Genomic DNA, 20078 nt, shown 5'->3' on the forward strand with positions numbered 1-20078 from the left:
GTTTAGAACCGCCCTAAGGATAATCCTCAGGGTTGTGCCTAGATGCTATTTTAATGCAGCTCAGGTTCATTGTCATTTTGAGATAGTTTATTATGGGTAATACTTTTATCAGAGACAGTACTGTCCAGTGATTCTTTGATTGCAGAATATGGGTAGCATTTTATCTCTGATAGTGAGTTATATATTATACATTAAATAAAATATTTATGTTCAAATTTAACATATGACTTTGGGCAGAATATTTTGTCATCTTTCCAAATAACAATTTCTAAAGAATAAATTATAAAAAAAACAAACAATAAATAAAACCCATCTTGTGGTCATGTGAACTGTAATATTCCAGAGAAATTAGACATTTGAACTCATCAGTGAATTCTTCATTTTGTTGCCACTTCTTGGGAGTTTTATTTAAACAGTTGCTTAAATTGTCATTACTTTTGCAACCAGCTTTGTAAAACTTGCAATTTAAATCAGATCTCTGGACCTGGGGTAACATTTTCATATGTGCCTAAGTCCCATTTTCAAAAATGACTGAGACACTCATGAGCCCAAGTCCCTTTGAAAGTCAGAGCCCAAAAATTGTAGTCTGCATTTGTGGATGTAGTGATAAGATATGCACGTTATGTAATGCGTTTGATGTACATGTGTCAAGTTAAGTACTCAAAGTAACAGTTTAAAAGATTTCATGTCCTTGTTTAGTTTCAATTATTTTAATTGTAGGTGTTTTTGAAAAGTAAGTCTGTACATGTAGCTATCACCAATTACTGTTCAAACAGTGCGTTATGTTATTCTGCTGTTACTCAAGAGCAGTGGTGTAAGTGGAAATCATTTCTTCCCAGTATGCTGCACTCATGGGAGGGACACAAAGGGGGGGGGGGGGCACATGACTCCCCATGCGACTCCTCCCTGCCCCAACCCCAGCCTGGGCCCCAACGTTCTCCTCGTCCCCTCCCCATGATCCACATCCATCCTCCGTTACCTGGGATGCAGCGGGGAAAAGAACAGAACGCTGGTGGCTCCTCCGATGGCTGTATTGCCCTCAGCCGCCCCCACCCCCCCCCCAGCCTGTCCTCCGGCAGGGCTGCTGTACAGACCGAGGAGACGCAGCTCCATGGAAGGGCAGGGGACAGGGCTGGAAGTGGTCTTTCCGGTACACCGTGCCAACCTTAAATACCTTACTGGTACAGCGTGGCGTACCGTACTACCATACTTGCACCACTGCTCAAGAGTCATTTTTGGTTATCAACAGAGCTGAGTAAAACTGGGAAAGAGTGGCAAAAAGTGTAATTCACAGATATGCGTGCTGTATTTTTAATATAGTTCCATATGATATTTATCCCTCCAAAAAACCTGGGTTTTATTTTTTCAAAATATGAGGGACTGAAAATTATTCACAGTGAAGCATGTAAAACTCAAGAAGTTACTCAAGCAAATCTCTTACCCACCCTGCTATACATTTCCCCTATCTGTTAAATGAAAGCAATGATATTTACTGCAAATGAAGTCTGAAAATATACAGGATTTAAGATGTTTTCATCCCCAGAAAGATAGATATGTAATTGATATTAGCTTCATTTTCAGGAAAGGTGCGACTAGATCAGAGGATCCTGTGGTCTAGTGGATTAGGCCTTAGTGGCAATCAGAAGACCTAGGTATTAATCCTGACCTGTGACTTTGGACAAATCAGTTAACCACTGTAAGCCTTAGTTTTCCCATCTGTAAAATGACATTGGTGGTATTTACCTGCTTGATAGTTAGGGATCATGCAGCAGAATCTGTGTGGGTAGACTTTCCTGTCAGTGCAGAGTCCCATTGACTTCAAGAGTCTGCTCACATGAATTGGGGCCTACATAAGGGGTCTTTTGTTGGTCTGATTAACTTCAGTGGGAGCAAGACTGGGCCTTAAATAATATTTGTGAAGTTTATATAAGTGAAGTATTAAGACAAGCAGAGGTGGAATAAAAACCTGGGAAATCCTCGTTCCCTGACCTCTGCTTAATCAATTAGACCATGTTGCTTTGGGGAGGGGTATACAACCTGGTCCTCCTGCTGGCTTTTCCAGAATTTCTGAGTTTGAATTTTCAAGGGAAAGTGGCTTTTCACAGGCTTCTGAAAGTGAAAAACATTTAGTGTTAGCTCTTGTTGCATTTCATAAAAGCTCTCTAATTTCACAGAAGTTTCATAATCTCAATCTAGTCTGTCTCTCTCTTGCTCTCACACACGCACACAAAGCTATAATGACAAATATTTTGCTCAGTTCTAGTTACAGTACTAATGTATTTAATATCAAGGAATTTCATCATTAGAGGAAATGTGACTGGTCTGTTTTCTCAGAACTGATCATGTGCAGGCAACTGGAAAAAAAAACACTAAGACAAAACTTGTGTATTCCCGTAATTCTTTAGTGGCACAGAGGAAAATAACAACATTTAAACTCTCTATTTTACTGTAATTTTTAGGCAGCAAACCAACAACCAGACTTCTCCTGCAGAGCCTGATTCTCTTCACAAACAAATGGAAAAGGTACTATTAAGTTCAGATTCAAATTCCTGAGTCCACAGTTCTGCTTGGCATAGCCATCTCAACATGGAACTTAGTGATGTTTTGAAGTCTTTGAGACAAAAGCCTGCTTGCTAAGAACTTTAGTTCTGTAGAAAGACAGGGAGGTACGGTGAATAAGAGAATCAAAAGGCTGGAAATTTGCTGCTGAGAATAAATGCTAGCTACTCCCTGAGGTGATTTGTCTGTGCACTTCACTTTCTACAGATGTTCGTCTCTTTTTTAGTAAGGACCTGAGGTTCTTTGGTAGCACTTTGATATCCGGCTTGAATTCAATATGTGAAATGGAGGAGTCGCTCTGTGACTTGGAGCACAGCATAGTCTTTGAAGTCTGATCCAATTTTTGCTGCTTACCATTTGATGTTGAAAGGATGAAATGAAGAAAATGTACAGTTTTTGCCAGTAACTCTGCTGAGCATATGTAAGATTAAAAAAACAAAATCCCTTGGATGATGTACTTAGAAATGTTAAGCAGATTAATACCTTCCTATAGCCTTTTTCTAAAGATACAAATTAACTATGAGAGGAAATCAGCATACAGTGCATGCTGTGATCAACTGCATGAGTATGGGGTAAATAAGTTAGAGGGGGGAAATAAATAAATGTTTATGACACAGGTGCTTAGTCACTGTGGCTAAAAGCCACAAGAATCTTGTGTGACTTCAATCTAGCATTAGACATTTTACAATGAAGTATACAAAATATACATTTGTTTTCTGTAAGATTGTGGTTAAAAGTTGACTTCATTGAGTGGAATACTTATACTATTTTATGTTTCTGAAACATTGTTCCTTATTCAAAAAGGATTCGGATGAGATTCCCACATCTCAGTTTCTTCTAAAGCATTCACTCCAAATGAATGATTCACAGCCTATAAGCCAAGCCCTTGCAGTTGCAAATAATCAATTATCAAGTCCCCTGGGATCCCCTAAAAAACAAGGTAAGAAATATATTAAAGTAATGATTATTTTTTTAAATATTTATAAGATACATGTTGTCTGCATGTAAGTTAATATATCGATGAGTTCTTTTAACAGTCCCATGGAAGACAGGAAACATACTGTAAGTAACTATTTATTTAACATTTGCCATCTGAAAATGTGCAATTTATTTGAACTTACATTGTCAAATGCACTTAAGTGCAATACGGAGACAGAAGTATGGTGTGATAACATTCTGTTAAGAACATGAGCCATGATCTTCACTCCATAAAAATACCTTTTTAATGAAACAAAATTGACATCAGAGAACTCTACCTCTCCCTCTGGCTGCAAGCATCACAAACTGGAAGTTATGAAACCTCTTATGTGTGTCAGAATGAAAGACAATTGATTTGTTTGCATTCAGAGAGGTTCATTCTGCAACACAGTGAAGCCTACAACAATGCTAAAATCTACCCAATGTGGTTCTTACTCTGTTTGATAATCTATTCCTTCTTGTCTTGGTTGGTGATTTCTTTTATCAATTTAAAAATGTAAAATGAAGCACCCCAGGTTGTTTTAACAGGTCCATATTTCTAGTCTTCCAGGAAATCAATATCAGAAATTGTTACTTATCAAAATGCTTGTCTCCATTGTTGTCATGGAGCTGTATTTGCATATCACTGAATGCAGGGTTTAGTATGGGGCCATAAATTATTACCCACAGTTCAAGATAGAAAAGGTAGATAGTTTGATATCTTTTATCAGACCCCAAATTTACATGCTAATACACAAGCTTGCAGGCCATTCCTGAAAAGTAGATAGGGTTGCCAGGTGTCTGTTTTTTTACCGGAACGTCCAGTCGAAAAGGGAAACTGGCAGCATCGCTAAAAGTCCGGTTACCTGCAGTAACCAGTCTCTGCCATCAGGGGGTGGGAAAAGCAGCAGCTGCTGCGGGAGCCTGACCGACAGAACTGGCTGGCTCTCGGAACAAGCTCCAAAGTAGGTACCGGCGTCATCTGGGATGGTAACCAGTTTCCCCCTCCCCCCGCCCTGCTATGCCCTGATTTCCCCGGTCCCTTGCTACTGGGTCAGAACCTCCACCCTCCCTCTCTCCCCCTCCCCCCCACCCGCTGAGCCCCGATTTGCCCACCCCAGCCCCTCGCTCCAGGGACGGACCCTCCCACACCCCACTGTGCCCTGATTACCTCTCCCCAGCCCCTTGCTCCAGGGAGTGACCCCTGCTATGCCCCACTGTGCACTGATTGGGCAGGCTCTGCGTCAGTTCCTCCCAGCCCGGCTCTGCAGGCAGCAGGTGAGTCCCGGGTGTGGGGGAGCGAGTGATGAGAGCTGGGGTGGAGAGCGCGTGATGGGGGGGACAGGTGGGATGGGGCGGGGCCTCAGGAAAAGGCGGGGCAAGGGTGTTCAGTTTTCAGGGATTAGAAAGTTGACAACCCTAAAATGAGGCCTTTCTGTCCTGAGCTCTTTATATATGCTAATTAATCTGATTGTGCAATTCACTGTACCATATTATTACTATTGTACACTTTTTTCCTACAGGGTCAATAGAACTACAATCATTTTTCTGCACACTTAGGCCCTGATCCTGCCAACTCACATGTACATAATGTTTACTTTGAGGTCAATGAAGCTATTCATATATATATAGTTAAGAAGGTGCATAGATGTTGGCAGGATCAGGTACTTATGTTGTAGGAAATTACACAAATGTAGCATTTTTCATCCTTTATAGATACACAGTTGTTTTCAATTGCAAATACAGAGTTCTACATAAACACAATAGGTTGGGAAATTCGTTATACTCTTGTTCTGAGTTTCAGTTCCCAGGGGACTTGAATTTGTGGAATGGGATTGCAGAAGGTGTGTGCATTACAGTGGAAAACGTTTAAATGATAGTAACAATAAATCTGTCAAACAAAAATATTTTCATTGCATTATACCTTCTTAAGAGAAGCACTAATGGTCAAGTTCTGTCACCCCAAATCTCAGTGAGTAGTACCTTTCTTTGTGAGTAGTCCCATTGAAACCAATGGTATTAGGTATGGAATAAAATTATTACTTAGAGGGATTAAACGTGGCAGAATTAGGCCCTTGTGTGATTCAGGGTCCATTACCCAATAATTAAGATTTGACTTTTTAAAATAACTGTGATTGGTATTCTCCTATTAAAAAACTTGTTTTGAAGAAGAGATCACTGAAACATGGATTTGATCTATTCAGGAAATAAATATGTGAAAAGAACAAGCACACAGCCACAAAGAAATAAAAATCTCAGTAAAGCATTTAAGGTATTCAAGATTGGAAATGATATAAATCACACTTAAAGTAATAACTGTTAAAGAAATAAACCTGTTGAAGAATAATGGCCTCTTCCAGTGCTTTGTGAAAGCATAGTTCTTCAGTCAGAGATTCAAATGCTTTCACACCCCAGTGAATTCTGTATTTACTTTTGGTCCATGATATGTAGTTTTAGGCACCCAGTGCTGTAGCACTTATGAAAACCAAAATGAAATGGCAAATATAGAGCATTATCTTTGGGGTAAGTATGGTGTAAATATGTTTGTTATAACCTTTGAATATAATATCTAAATTATTATCCACATAAAAGCAATATATACTATGTGATCCAAAGTACATGATGATGGTACTTTTTTTTCCTTGATGAAACATTTACACTGCAAATTTTATAAATTGATTCTAAATCATTTTAGATTATGTTACAAACAGGACTGGCCCAAGGGGAAAAAAAGGGGGAAATGGAATGATAAAAGTTTGCAAATTTCCTCTGAAAATTTGCCAGTGTGTTTGTCGTGCACAGTGGTCATCACATTGTGATACCTACCTCTCTAGTGTGTTAGGATGTTCCCAATTATGCTACAGTGGCAAGGAAAAGGTAGAGCTGGGAGATTCCACACAGACACTGCAAAATCTGTAGTCAATGATTTATGCAAAAATGTAGACACTGAATGATTCCCACTGACTTCATTGGGCTTTGACTTCGGCCTATAAGAAACATATTTAAAGCTATGGCCAAACTACACACAGTGCAAGGTGTGTCCACGCACAGGCTAAAATGGCTTAAAGGGGAGATTTTCAAAGGCACAGATGGGGAGTTAGAAGCTCAGTTCCTATAGACTTTCTGGGATTTGGGCATCTAATTCTTCTTTGTGCCTTTGAAAGTCTCCCCTCAAAGCTATGCTGGCTCTGTGTCACCCAAGGATTCCCCCTACAAGGGGAGGGGAGCGTGGGGGGAGCTTCCACCAGACAGTAAAGCCAGCCTTATAGTCCATTAGCAACACCAGAGTGCTGCAGCAGGGCCAAAGATCCTGCCCAATCTCTTCTATATGAATAATTTCTCCCTGATATTATCCTTTATTGGTAAGGTCGGGAGGAGAGTCCAGTTAATATGATAGAAGCTGACTATTTAAGTCACAATAAGGTAACATTAGAGGCAGAGTAGTGACATATTCCTGAGAGACTGGAGAATATCTTGTAGGTCTCGAACCTGAGTCCATAGGGTTCCCTGTTAACTAGCACCACCCTGCTTCTACTCCACAGCTCATTACTACGCAGCTGAACAGGAGAGACCATGAAACCTGAAGTTACATCAGGGTCTGATTGTAGGAACCTTGTGAACTGTGATTGGTCAGGGTTTCTTATTTAAACCCAAAGAGAGGCACAGAAAGTTGTCCATGCAACTGGGCTTTACCTGGCTGCCACACTGGACCTTGCCTGACTCCTGGACTCTGCTTTAATGACTTGTTCTTGGTTCCTGCCTTGTTCCTGAGCCTTGGCTCAACTCCAGCTCTGACACTTGGCTTGACTCCCAACACTGACTCCTGCTCTAACCACTAGACTCCAACTCCTGGCTACCTATGTCTCAGCCCCAACACAGTGTTTGAAAGTACTCCCTGGAGAGAGAGTTGCCTAATGTTTAGCTATGGATGGACCAAGAATAAATACAGCAGAGAGTTTCTAGATGAAAAGGAAATATGTTTGTAAAAGAAGACGCTAATAGTATTTATCCATTGACCAGGAGATGATGTAATTTCAAATGCTAATAGAGATATGGATGCCTGTGCTTCAAAAGTCAAACAGAATATAAGAGAAGAGTCTCTAGTCACATACGCGCTCTTGCAGGGAAATAGGATACATCTCTTTTATGCCATGCTCCTCACCCTGTTGTCTGAGATACTGAAACTTTGTCAGAAATGTCGAAACATAGCTAGGTTCCAAGATGTTCCGAGTTAAACAGCCAGCTGTGTTGTAACTAATCTTAATGCCAGTCTAGTCATGCTGCCCATAGTGTTGTAGAAGTCAACATTTTCTAAAGTGTCCTTTGATTTTAGATTCTTCAATGTTGGGGGGTCCTGTTAAGTCTAAGGGGCACTAGGGTACTCAGCATTATTGAAAATGAAGCCCGGGGAGTTTCAAGTTGGACACCTAAAATCAGTGGCCCCGTTTGAATAGTTTCACCACCATCTTTATTTTTTCTCTCTCTCTTGTTTAATAGATTGTCTCTTTCTTTCTGTAAAATTGACAGTAACGTGATTTTACTGGAGCCCAGTTGAGTTGGGCTAGGAGAGAAATGTGAGGCGGTGGCTGTCTGCTGCGTGTAGAGAGGGCAGCTAGTCTCTGCATTCTCAAGGGAGGTAATGAAATGCAGTAGGTACTTGCCTATGTGCAAAGTTACTGGCAAGGGGACAGCTGCGGTCTGCCGTCTCAAACAGTACCATAAACAGACTAACACGGCTACCATTCTGAAGTCTGGCAAGGAACACTGTGGGTTAAGGAAGAGTCAAATGCCATTGCCAAAAGGCTGCTGTTACACAGGTGATACTACCCATTCCCCATTCTAAACAGAAAATAAAGCAAGATTTTAAAATCTACGGTAGGCTGCATTTTCTAAGCAGTTCCTTATTTTCAATGACTCATACATCACTGGTCCTTACCCCCATTTTCAGCCAGAATGGGCCAAACTTGGCTCTGTTAAATGGCTGCACCCTTGTTTCACTCCTGTGTAACCAAAGGCAGAAACTGGCCCACTTGTTTTAATCTTTTGACTCTGAATTATGTGATGCTCTAACTAAGATTCTGTTTTCTGTGTACTGCAACTTTAAATATACATGGTTTACCTGCTTGTCCACTGGGAGGCAGGGCTGTGAGACAATTCAGGATGGGGTCTTAGAGTGAGACTGGCACTGTGTGTTCTCTCTCATGTCTGTCATTGCTTTCTTTAATCTCAAATGAGTCAAGTAGACTGAGAGTGCATGTTTTTCCCTTTGTGTATGGAAAACACATTGATCTCTCCTAGCTGGCAGATCTGTGGGTGTTCATTAGTGTAAGGTCAAGATCCCAGAAGCAAATGGAATTATTATTATGTTTCCCAATCTTGCAGTCTCTTACTCAGGCAAAACCCTAACTGAAAATGTGGAAGCTTTGCTGAGCAGAGTCTAAAGGATGGGACCATGAAGGATATTGTTCTCCTTGTTTTGTTGTTTGCAGATGATGTGATTGCCCTCCCTCGGAAAAGCAAAAAAGCTAATAAGGATTATATGGTGCTGCTATGTACACGATATAGCTGAGATGGAAATTGTTGTATGTAAGCAAATGCTGCTGTTTTTATCAACTCTTACTCGGTTTGGTATCCAAGTAACATTTCAGAACGTTAGAGGAGTAAACTATCTCAACACATATTTTTTTTAATAATGACTTCAGATGTCTATAGTGAAAGCAGTGGGTAGATTAGGGGGACAATCAATTATGAGAGAAACATAAGCATGTCAGTCTCGGTCAAACTATCCATGTCAAGTCTTCCAGAGTGTTTGTGTTCATCTCTGTTTGTCCAGTCCTTGAGGTTTTTGTATCTCTGAGCTTGTCTGCATTGGGAAAGGACACAATGTTAGCTAAAACAATGAGGAGTCCTTGTGGCACCTTAGAGACTACAAACTTATTTGGGCATAAGCTTTTGTGGGCTAAAGCCCACTTCATCAGATGTGTGCACAGGTCCTATGATGGTGTTGACAACCACATCAGCCACACCATCAGGGGCTCGTTCACCTGCGCATCTACCAATGTGATATATGCCATCATGTGCCAGCAATGCCCCTGTGCCATATACATTGGCCAAACCGGGCAGTCTCTATGCAAAAGAATAAATGGACACAACTCAGACATCAAGAATTGTAACTTTCAAAAACCAGTAGGAGAGCAATTCAATCTCCCTGCACACTCAAAAACAGACTTAAAAGTGGCCATTCTTCAACAAAAAAAACTTCAAAACCAGACTTCAATGAGAAACTGCAGAACTGGAATTAATTTGCAAATTTGACACCATCAAATTAGGCCTGAATAAAGACTGGGAGTGGATGGGTCACTACAAAAAGTAATTTTCCCTCTGTTGATGTTCACCCCTTCTTGTCAACTGTTGGGAATGGGACACATCCACCCTGATTGAATTGGCCTCGTTAGCACTGACACTGCCCCCCCATCTTTGGGCAACTCCCATCTTTTCATGTCCTGTATATTTATACTTACCTACTGTATTTTTCACTCCATGCATCTGATGAAGTGGGTTATAGCCCATGAAAGCTTATGCCCAAATAAATCTGTTAGTCTCTAAGGTGCCACAAGGACTCCTCATTGTTTTTGCCAATTATAATAGTTTGCATAAAGTGCTTGAATGAAAGGTGCTATACATTACAAATTCTGTGTTGAATAAATACTGAACCGGGAGTTCACTCTTTGAAATTTACAATCCCTACAAAATAACATTAACAATCAAGTTACAATATCTTTCAGACCTTAATATTAAGAATAGACTTTCATCTACCATCCTCGAAGTGCCATTCTGAATCCTAGAATGAATTGATATATTTTTCTTATGTGTTACAGGATGTTTAAGTCAGGTATAGTATTCATACTTTTATTAGGTAGATTTTATATCAGAGAAGAAGTTTAACAATATTCTCATATTTAACTTCTTTTTGTGCATGGCTTTAAAAAAACATAACTAGAATACTCCATCCTGCATTAGTGATTCACTTTCCTTCCCTTTGAATCCACAGAGTCAAGGTCCCCAACATGGTGCTAGCAGGCACTGTGTTCCTGGACAGGCTGTGTTCTAGAGGAGATGTAATATTGAGGTCTGGAGTGGACCACTTTTAATCAAAGATGCCATGGTACATTTTGTAAGAGTTACGGGATTAATCCTAGAGTTCTGGCCAGGTTTGAATTCATTCTGCCTAACTCAACTTCCTATTTCGTTTCACTTGGATACATTTCAAAGACACTATTGTGTAGTGTGGCCCCCATATTCTACCTTGATAGGTGGCAATGTTTCAGCAGTAGGTGAAGTGATCCCAATACATCAAGGCTGTGAAGCATTTTAGAATCCATTTGGGTGAAAGATGATATACAAGAATTGCATTAATTCTAAGACACACTCTGATTCATTTTACACCTGTGTAAATCAGGAATAACTCCACTCAAGTCAATGGACTCACTTGTGTGATAGCAGAATCCCATTGATTCTGCTCAAAAATTCCATGTGGCTTTTTTCTTTGCATGTCAGGGCTAGGACTATGATTCTGTCATGAAGAAAATAACAGCAGTCTCATGGGTCACTCTGGATATTATGGACATGGCTGGGAAAGGTCCTATTTGGCATGATCCAGCCGGATTTTAGGACAGCACAATTAGGTGTGCTCCACTGTGTCCCCACTGTGTTCTCCTGCTGTATGCCACAATATGGAGAAGAAGCTTTGGATGGGGTACTGCTCAAGTAGCTCTCTCAGCCTCACTGGAGAAATTCTTGATGTGATACAGTGGTTCTACAGTGGATTTCCATCTGTTGAGAGGAATACATGATGGAGTTCATAGATTCAGAGATTTTAAGGCCAGAAGGGACCATTGTGATCATCTGGTCTGACCTCCTGCATAACACAGGCCATAGAATATCCACTAAATATTTCCTCTTTGGCTTGTCCTTGTGGTCCTCTTTTGAACCCTCTCCAATTTATCAATATCCTTTTTGAACGGTAGGACCCGGAAATAGACACAGTATTCCAGCAGCAGTCACACCAGTGCCAAATACAGAGGTAAAATAACCTCTCTGCTCCTGTTCAATATTCCTTTGTTTATGTATCCAAGGATTGCAATGGCCCTTTTGGCCACAGCATTGCACTGAGAGCTCATGTTCAGCTGATTATCCCCACCACAACCCATTTGTTTGTGTTCTTCTAGTGTTTGGTCCAACATCTGGCTGGAGAGAGGCAGGAGAAGATATAACACCCTTTTCTCTTAAAACTGCATGCTGTTGGATCATGAGTGTCTTTGACTGCTGTGCCAAATGCACAGTTCTAGATATGGCAGACATAAATAGGATTTCCAGTTCATTTTGTTGCTTATAGATTTTATGTATAAGCTGTAACGATATATCATCCAGAAGAAAGATACATGCCCAGTTTGTTTCAAGGTGGCTCTCGAGAAAATGAACCAAAAATAGACATACATGTACATCACAAAGGGGGTCATTATTAATAACGATGAATGACTCAAAAAGTTGTGTGATTTGGTTCCGCTGGGATAGATTTGGATGGAAGCTTATCCAAGTTGCTTTTGATTACAATATTCGGCTCCAAGTGTGTAATGTTTTGTACATGGATGGGCCCCTGTACCTGCATAGAGATCCCAGAATTGGGACCTTTGTCTGCTAACCTTGTGGGAATCCTTAGTTTTATGAGGTTTCTGATTCTTCCTGCTTCTAACTGAGCCAGAAGCACTGTGAGGTGCTCAGACACTAGGGTGTTGGATGGAGTGCGGATACCTAGGTAGATATTTCAGCGCTTCCACTTCCCGTCTTAATGGGAACCCAGAATTGCCAACAAACATAATTTTAATAAAATAGTTTTTATAAGGTTAGCTGATATTTCCCCCCAACTTCCTATGAAGGTTTGGTTTGTGACTACATTTTAGGGATTTGTAGTTTGAATTGGTTCACACCTCACTCGTTATTATTAACCCTTTTGCCAGTAGGCGTGATGTCCAGATTGCATTTTGCAGATGTTATGGATCAACCAATTTTGAAAAAAAAAGTCAGACTGTTCTGAAGTTTCTTTCACAATGCGGGTTCTTAATTGTCTCTTGGGGAGAGAGAGAGAAAAAACAACCAAGACACAAGCAGTGACAAATGATAAATACAAGCTTTGATTTGTTAAACACATGTTAGCTCTGTGTTTAGCCCTGGGCTGTGAATTTCATTACAGGCTGGTTTACTTGAGGATTGGTTATTGTTATTGCTTTGGATATAGAAGGATCTAACCTGTAGTCAATGCTGATTAGGATCAAATGTGAGAGATTAAAATGGGATGCAACTGAATAGCATACACAGAACTGTGTGAATTGGATGGAATAGTTTTCTTTAGACAGCTTTCTTATTGCTAGTGATGTAAACATATTGGATCTGGATTAGTACAGACTGTATTGTGATAAAGCAGAATAAGTAAATCTCTCATTAAAATACAAAAAAACCTGATGATATAAGAATGAAATGTAATGAAGTTCAACAACCAACATGTAATAGTACCACACGACAATATTTTAGTAAAGGTTCAGGTTTTTCCCAATAAAATATCATGGCTAGCAGTGTGTTTCTCACTCCAGCTTCCAGTATATTTACTTTTTCTGTCTTCTTCATCTTCCATCCCTGACACACAGCTTTCCCTAAGTACTTCTTTTTGCCATTTCTTTGTTGGTGGTTAAGCTTTTTATCGTACTGTACCTCACTGTTCTGTTATTATTGCTCAAAGTTTTCTTAAGTATTCTCTGAGAATCTTTGACAGCTTTTCCTATGAAGCTTAGCCATTGTTGCTAGTGCTCCAAAACAGCAGACTATGTCACACATGACTGTTCCACTCGTTCAAATGTTGTAGCTTTCAGTTAATTTCTCTTCAGTTCTTTTTTATGGTTTTCTAAAGTACTGTCTATGGCTGTAGGAATTATAAAAATTGCATTCCGCCTTTCTATGTGCTTTCTTTGTCTGTTTAGTCACCTTAGACCTGAGCTTCTTTTAATCATTTCCTCATAATTGATAAGGACTTTTTTGTATTATTTTTCCCATTCTGCAATTTATATAATATTTTCTATATATACTCTATTAAGTCCAATAAATACAACAACTTCATATTTATGCCCCTATGTAGGCTTAATTTATTTACACATGCATTTCCTTCTTTAAAAAAATCACTAGCGGGAAGGGTATATTTGGCTTCTTGCTATTCAGTAAAAATAACAAAATCCCTGCTTTAGTATCTGAGTACATTTTACCTGACCATGTACAATGATTAAGAGTTTTGAGTATATGCACAGAGAACCCCTTTTTAAAAAATAAACTTACTAAAGTTTTGCACAATACTGAATTCACATTGCAAAGAAGAAAACAATGCAGAGCTCTTTGGTGCTTTTGCTTCAGAAAACTTTAGGACTTCAAATAATTACATAATGAAAGGAAATCTGTCATTAACTAACAGAAGATACTAGAGATTGGAATGTCAGTGAGAAAGGTGTAATGTCAAAGCCCTAAGGAAAACATTCCTGAGTCAAAATTCAAAAAGGGTCAAATTCTGTTATTTACTATACCAAAGTCTTTTAGAGCTTGAGTGATGTTGCAAAAGACTCTGAGTATCATCTCAAAATAAAGTGTGTTTAGACACTTTTTGGACAGGCAGCATTCACTGCATCATGCTACAAATTCCTGGATGCATCCAATAAGGATTTCCTTTCTCAATCCCTTCCAAAGAAGTTATAAAAAAAACATGGAGACCTGATGTGATGACACGGAAAATCATCCTGTGGTCAAGGTCATTATGGAATTTGATTAGATCCCTGGGAAAATCCTCTTCCCAAGTTTTCAGCCTTGGAAAGCCACGAGTCTACATTTAATTAAATTAAAGTTGTCGATCAGAACAGCAAGAAAAAACAACCTAAATAAATTGGGGTCTTTCAAATAAGCTATTTGTATCTGTTTATTTCTACAAATGGATCAGCAGTAGCACATTTTATGTACACTTAGGATCTACTAGCTACATAGGTGTATAGGATGAGCAATCTACAGGTGCACACATTGAGAGCTGTCCATCTCCACTGGCACTATTAACACTCCTCTTCCATCCGCTCCACAAGTAGGACTGTTTGGTCACAGCAGGCTAATGGCGAGGTTTTAAAAACAATCTTTTGGGAAATGAAAAAACTCTATATTTATGGGTGATTTAAAAATGTAATTAACAGTGACAAATGAGATAATTACCACCTCTTTCTGATCTTCTGAAATCTGCTAGTTTCTCTGCCAGAAAGTCACATGACAAGTGCTGTAAATAAAGGTTTCAAAGGTCCACAACTGTCTTCACAACTCTCTGCCATTCTTAACTAGTGACTCGGGCCAGGTGACTGCTTTTTGAAGGCAGTCATGGTACCAGAGGAGTTCTTTAGGGCGCACGGCCTAGTGGTTAAAGCATAGGGTTGTGAGTCAGGAGATCTGGGCCCTGATTTCATGGCCTGATCAAACTCTGTACAGTGCTGTTTTGGAGACTGCCTCTCATCTATTCTTCTTTCAGATTCTGTGACATAGTCACCAATCTGTCTCCATATTTGCCTCGCGTACATGCAAAAAAACATTCACTCCCAGAAGAAGGAAATGGTCAGTGCATTGTTTCAGCATCTCTGTGGACTCCAGAGTTTGCAAACACCGAAAATGTCCTCCAGCTAAGTGGCATGATTGTTTTTTGTATATTTTTTTAAGACTGTTCTTTACCACATTTTCTTACTTAAGATAAAGAGCATGACTATCGGAAGAATGACAATAAGCTTGTGAGCTTTAAAGGGTTTATTTGCCAGGAAAACAAACAGCTTGCTGCAGCTCTACAAAAACACAGAGTGATCTAATTTGAGTTTCAACATTTACGGATGTCATTTTCAAACTATATTGAGATAACCAGCTGTTGCAGTTTAAAACAGGTAGAAGAGGTGTTTGTAGAACAAAAGCATTTGAGTCATTTATTTATTTTTAGTGATGGGCCTGAGACGTGAAGTTCAGATCCGAATCCAAACTTCCCCAAACTTTACTTGAGGTTTATATATAGGATTCTACTTTGGGCTCATCTCTCATTTGTATGTTATCAGACATAAAGACCGTTCGTATTTTGCTTTCCATTAGATTATGTTTGGCTGTGTTTCTGTAAGTCATTTTTGAATTATATTAAACTGATTTAAAAAACTGGTAGCAATATTACTCTTGAAGAGTTGTGATCTTTAAGTTCTACTACAGTAAAGGCAGTCTAAACACCAAATAGAATCCTGCAAATGGATGATAAATATTACTAATACTGACATCTGTTTCAACTTAGTGCCAGAGCTGGTGCTTTGGGCCTTGTGATAGTTGGTTTAAGGCCCAGCATGTATAAATTCCTCACCCTGGTACCCAACAAGGCTTCACTACATAAAACAAAGGAAACTCTAAATTAGCAGGCAGCTTCTAGTCTGTACAGAGTCACTCACTTGAAAGTGGTCAGCACAGACAGCAACTTGCAGAGAAGTTCCAGGGCATGTAAATCAGGGGGCAAGATTATGATCAAAATAATCAAGTTCCAAATTCAAACTATAAACATTTGGATCCAGAGTGTGGCTGTAGACTTGCTATACAATGTGACACAGGCAAGGCAGTCATAGTGCAAGGTGCAAAAAATGAGTCTCTGTTCATAAACTCTCCTTCCCTCTTCTTGTCCACAAAACAAAGGTGCAGAAGAGCAATAAGTATCAGTCACTTTGCAACAGAGATTCTATAACTAGTCCATGGATCTCTGGTAGTCCATAGAGTACTTTGTGATTTTCAGAGAACTGGTACATCACATGGGGCTGGCTCCTCTCTGCCTTGTTTCCAGCTACATGTTTCCAAAGAAGAACCTAGATGCCTGTAAAGCAGCTGGAAATATGGAGGAACCAGCCTAGCTGCCACCACTATAAGGATTCCAGCTACATAAGGAGGAGAAGAGGAAACAAGATTATCTCAGGGGCTAGAGCCACCAGTAGCATTAGGAGAGGAGACAGGAGACACCAGTGGGACCTAAGCCCTCCACCAGAAAGTAATGCCTTGTGGGAGATGGGAACCAGACTGCATGTTCAGGAAAGTTAAAAACCAGACAGCCACAAGAGAGGAACAAGCCAGCAGGCTGTTGGGGGAAGTGGGGAGGGGGAGAAGGACCACCAAGGAAAGAAACCTATGCAGAGAAACAGAAGAATGAGGAAAAGAACAGGTGGGGAGAGCCGATGAAGAGCTAAAGGAAAGGGGGTGTGTGATAGGTATACTCCCCATCCTGGCCCTTGAGAGAGCTGAATTAGGCCAGGTGGGCTCAATCAGGCAATTAAGTGGCAAACAGGAGACATTTGGGCTAGGAGGCAGCCACTAACTGAAAGCATGCTCATGTCTGAAGGAACAGGCAGAGCTTACATAAAGCCAAGAGCCTGGCCACGGAGGGAGCAGTAGTCACTTTCCCTGAGGGAAGGAGGGATAGGAATCCCTGAGGCCTAGTAGACCCTAGGAGAGAGGACTCTGACTAGGAGGAGTGGAAGTAAGGCAGGAAGTAGTCCAAGGCGAGAACAGGGTGAAGAGTGGCAGTCACATTTACTAAGGTAAGGGAGTGGAAAGGAGGGATAGGAATCCCCCTGGCTATTACCAGCAGGAGAGTGGGGTCGGGGGAGAGAAAACCTTTTAAAGTGATAAACACCCGTTTTTTCATGATCTGTGTGTATAAAAACATCCTCACTGCATTTTCCAGTTTTATGCATCCGATGAAGTGAGCTGTAGCTCACGAAAGCTTATGCTCAAATAAATTGGTTAGTCTCTAAGGTGCCACAAGTACTCCTTTTCTTTTTGTGAATACAGACTAACACGGCTGTTACTCTGAAACCCCTGGCACTGTCACTCCTGCATTGATCCACGCAGTTTTCTAATTCACTGCCCCAACAGTACCTCTCCGCAGTCCGCTATGCACCACACACACCACCACAGATCTGTGTGAGGGTGTGAGGAGGGAGGTTAAAAATGAAATTGAGGGGAGCTTGGAGGACTCTCCAAGAGGGGCACATTGAATTTAGCTGTCTTGTATTCTATTGAGTAGCACATGTCGATACCCCCCACGTTGCTTTTACTGAAGATTAAAGATTTGTACATTTGCTTTGGCTGGAAGTATCATCTACTGACAAAGGAATACATGAGCAATAAAGGCCACCTTTCCAAAAGAGCTCAGGGCCAGATTCTCAAGAGTTCAACACCCACCAGTGAGGCCAGATTATCAAGAGAGCTCAGCTCCCATTTACGAGCCTAAATAAAGGCTAGGTTTTCCAAAGAGTTCAACACCTAAGGTGCGCCCAACGTACTGAGTGCCCTTGAAGATCTAGTAATTTATTTTGGTGTCTAAATGGGAGCTGGGCTCTTCTGAAAACTCTGGCTCATAGCTGTGATTTATAGAAGAGCAGTTTCTCTCTTTGATACAAACTTACTACAGCCTTTTCTGTAGGAGCCACTAGAAAACTTTTCTTTGGCTCATTTAATAGAGTTGCTGCCTATGAAGGGTTCAAGCTGGGCATCACATATGCTGGGCCAGATGATTGGCTCCAGCCAAGACTACCTAGTACCATGCAGGCATGCAGGGCAGGCAGAGGGTTACTTTTGCAGCCGCTTTGGACTGCTATGTACCACACTGGTCTTCTAGCGTAACCTAGAGCTGCCTCAATGGTAGTTTGCCCACGGAGCACACAAAGAGTTATTGGAAGTGTTTGTTTCTCCATATTGCTGTGGAGAATGTGTTCACCTGGTGCAAAGGCTCATGAGTCTATAGTTCCAATGGTTTTGATTAGCATAGTCCTGTCCTGTTGGAATCACCCAGCAAGCGATAAGATTAGTAGTGTGTGAGCGCTCTTTATGGCTCAGCGTGATTGAGACCAGCTCCCTGGAGCACAGCAGTAACAAAGAAGAAACATAGTCAATTTGCTGTTTGTCTAGCTTCTGTGATTCTAGAATATGGGTATTTTTCAGTGGCCTACTATTTTAAATGAAGTACTGTAATTAATGGATTGAACAGAATACAGGGGCCTTACCTCATGGGTTGATTCATGGGGCAAAGTTGTGGGTTTAAACCACTGCGCTGGAGAGGCTCCCAGAGACATTCTAGTTCACATCCTTAGCAACAAACCAGCCAGTCCACAGCCCCAAGCAAATCTGAAGCTGTGTGTATGAAAGGCTCATTTGTGATTTGTTCAGCACCCTGGTACTTTTTTTAAATATGCATGATGTGACTTCTCCTGTCTGCGGGGAAGAACTCTGATTGGGCCAGACATTTGGGGGCTCTTAAATTGTATTTACTTTTTGGTTGATTTGTTTCAGGGTTCTGTGGGGGAGGGTATTTTTGTTTGTTCATTAGTAGGGACTTATTGGGCTGAAGAGGGGTGTTGATGTTGTCTGTGTCATTCTTGTGATGGAAAGGTCTGTTCACTGAGGAAGGTTCAGGATCCATTCATGACACCTGTGAAAATAGATTACCCTGACCTATTCTCTGTTCTGTAGATGCTTCGTATCACTCTAGCTTTGCAGCCATCACCCTTCTCTTATTCCTGCTTGTCTCTATTATCTTCTAGCCTAATCAGTGAAGAACTGAAAATGAACTGCCATTGGTTAGAGACACCTGGCTGATGGTCCTAAGCAGGGAAGTATTTGCCCTGAAAGCATAGCCTGTGTTGCATTTTTATTTTACTTTCAGATTAACAGCTACATTGTACCTAGGTCTGCACAGAGACATGGAGGTGGAGGGAAAGATACGAAAAGAGCCTTTGTGTCTCTGTGCAAGAGATCACAGGCACAATCCCAGTCTGTGTTCCTGATCTGCAAGAACATGAGGTGTCTAGTACAGGTTGCAGGAGCAGACACTCCTAAGGAAGTAGGGAGGAAGGATGAATGCAGGGCTATGGCCTCGCCAATTGAGCTGGACTAGTGCAGCGCAACCGCCTCTGGTAACCTGTAGAAGAGGGTAGCAAGCACTGCTCAGGTCTATCCTGTCCCTGCTCTTGGAGGCATTGGGCCAAATTCACAAGACTGGGACTGAAGAGAGTGTGTGTGTGTATGCATTGTGACAGGGTCAGGGCAGATGGCTATAGGAGAGTAATAGAAGGCAGATATATAAGCCCCAGGCTAAGTAGGTCCCTTTTCCCTGGGTAAGGTAACAGGGAAGGTTCCAGAACAATCAGGAATCTTCTGGAAACAATTAAGACAGGCTGATTAGAACACCTGCAGCCAATCAAGAAGCTGCTAGAATCAATTAAGGCAGGCTAATCAGGGCACCTGGGTTTTAAAAAGGAGCTCACTTCAGTTTGTGGTGTGTGTGTGAGGAGCTGGGAGCAAGAGGCACTAGGAGCTGAGAGTGAGAACGCGGACGGTTGGAGGACTGAGGTGTACAAGCATTATCAGACACCAGGAGGGAGGTCCTATGGTGAGGATAAAGAAGGTGTTGGGAGGAGGCCATGGGGAAGTAG

At 41.0% G+C, this 20078-nt stretch overlaps 1 protein-coding gene across 1 annotated transcript in view; it reads left to right on the forward strand.

Annotated features, from left to right (window-relative positions):
- MYO3B (myosin IIIB) overlaps positions 1 to 20078 on the forward strand; it is a 263385-nt gene that overhangs the window by 206617 nt on the left and 36690 nt on the right. Inside the window, exons 30-31 of the mRNA XM_077830392.1 lie at positions 2460 to 2523; positions 3364 to 3499. Coding sequence (XP_077686518.1) covers positions 2460 to 2523; positions 3364 to 3499 — 200 coding nt within the window. The remainder of the gene's footprint in view (positions 1 to 2459; positions 2524 to 3363; positions 3500 to 20078) is intronic.

Source organism: Eretmochelys imbricata, chromosome 11 (assembly GCF_965152235.1).
Source record: "Eretmochelys imbricata isolate rEreImb1 chromosome 11, rEreImb1.hap1, whole genome shotgun sequence".
Taxonomy (NCBI): domain Eukaryota; kingdom Metazoa; phylum Chordata; order Testudines; family Cheloniidae; genus Eretmochelys; species Eretmochelys imbricata.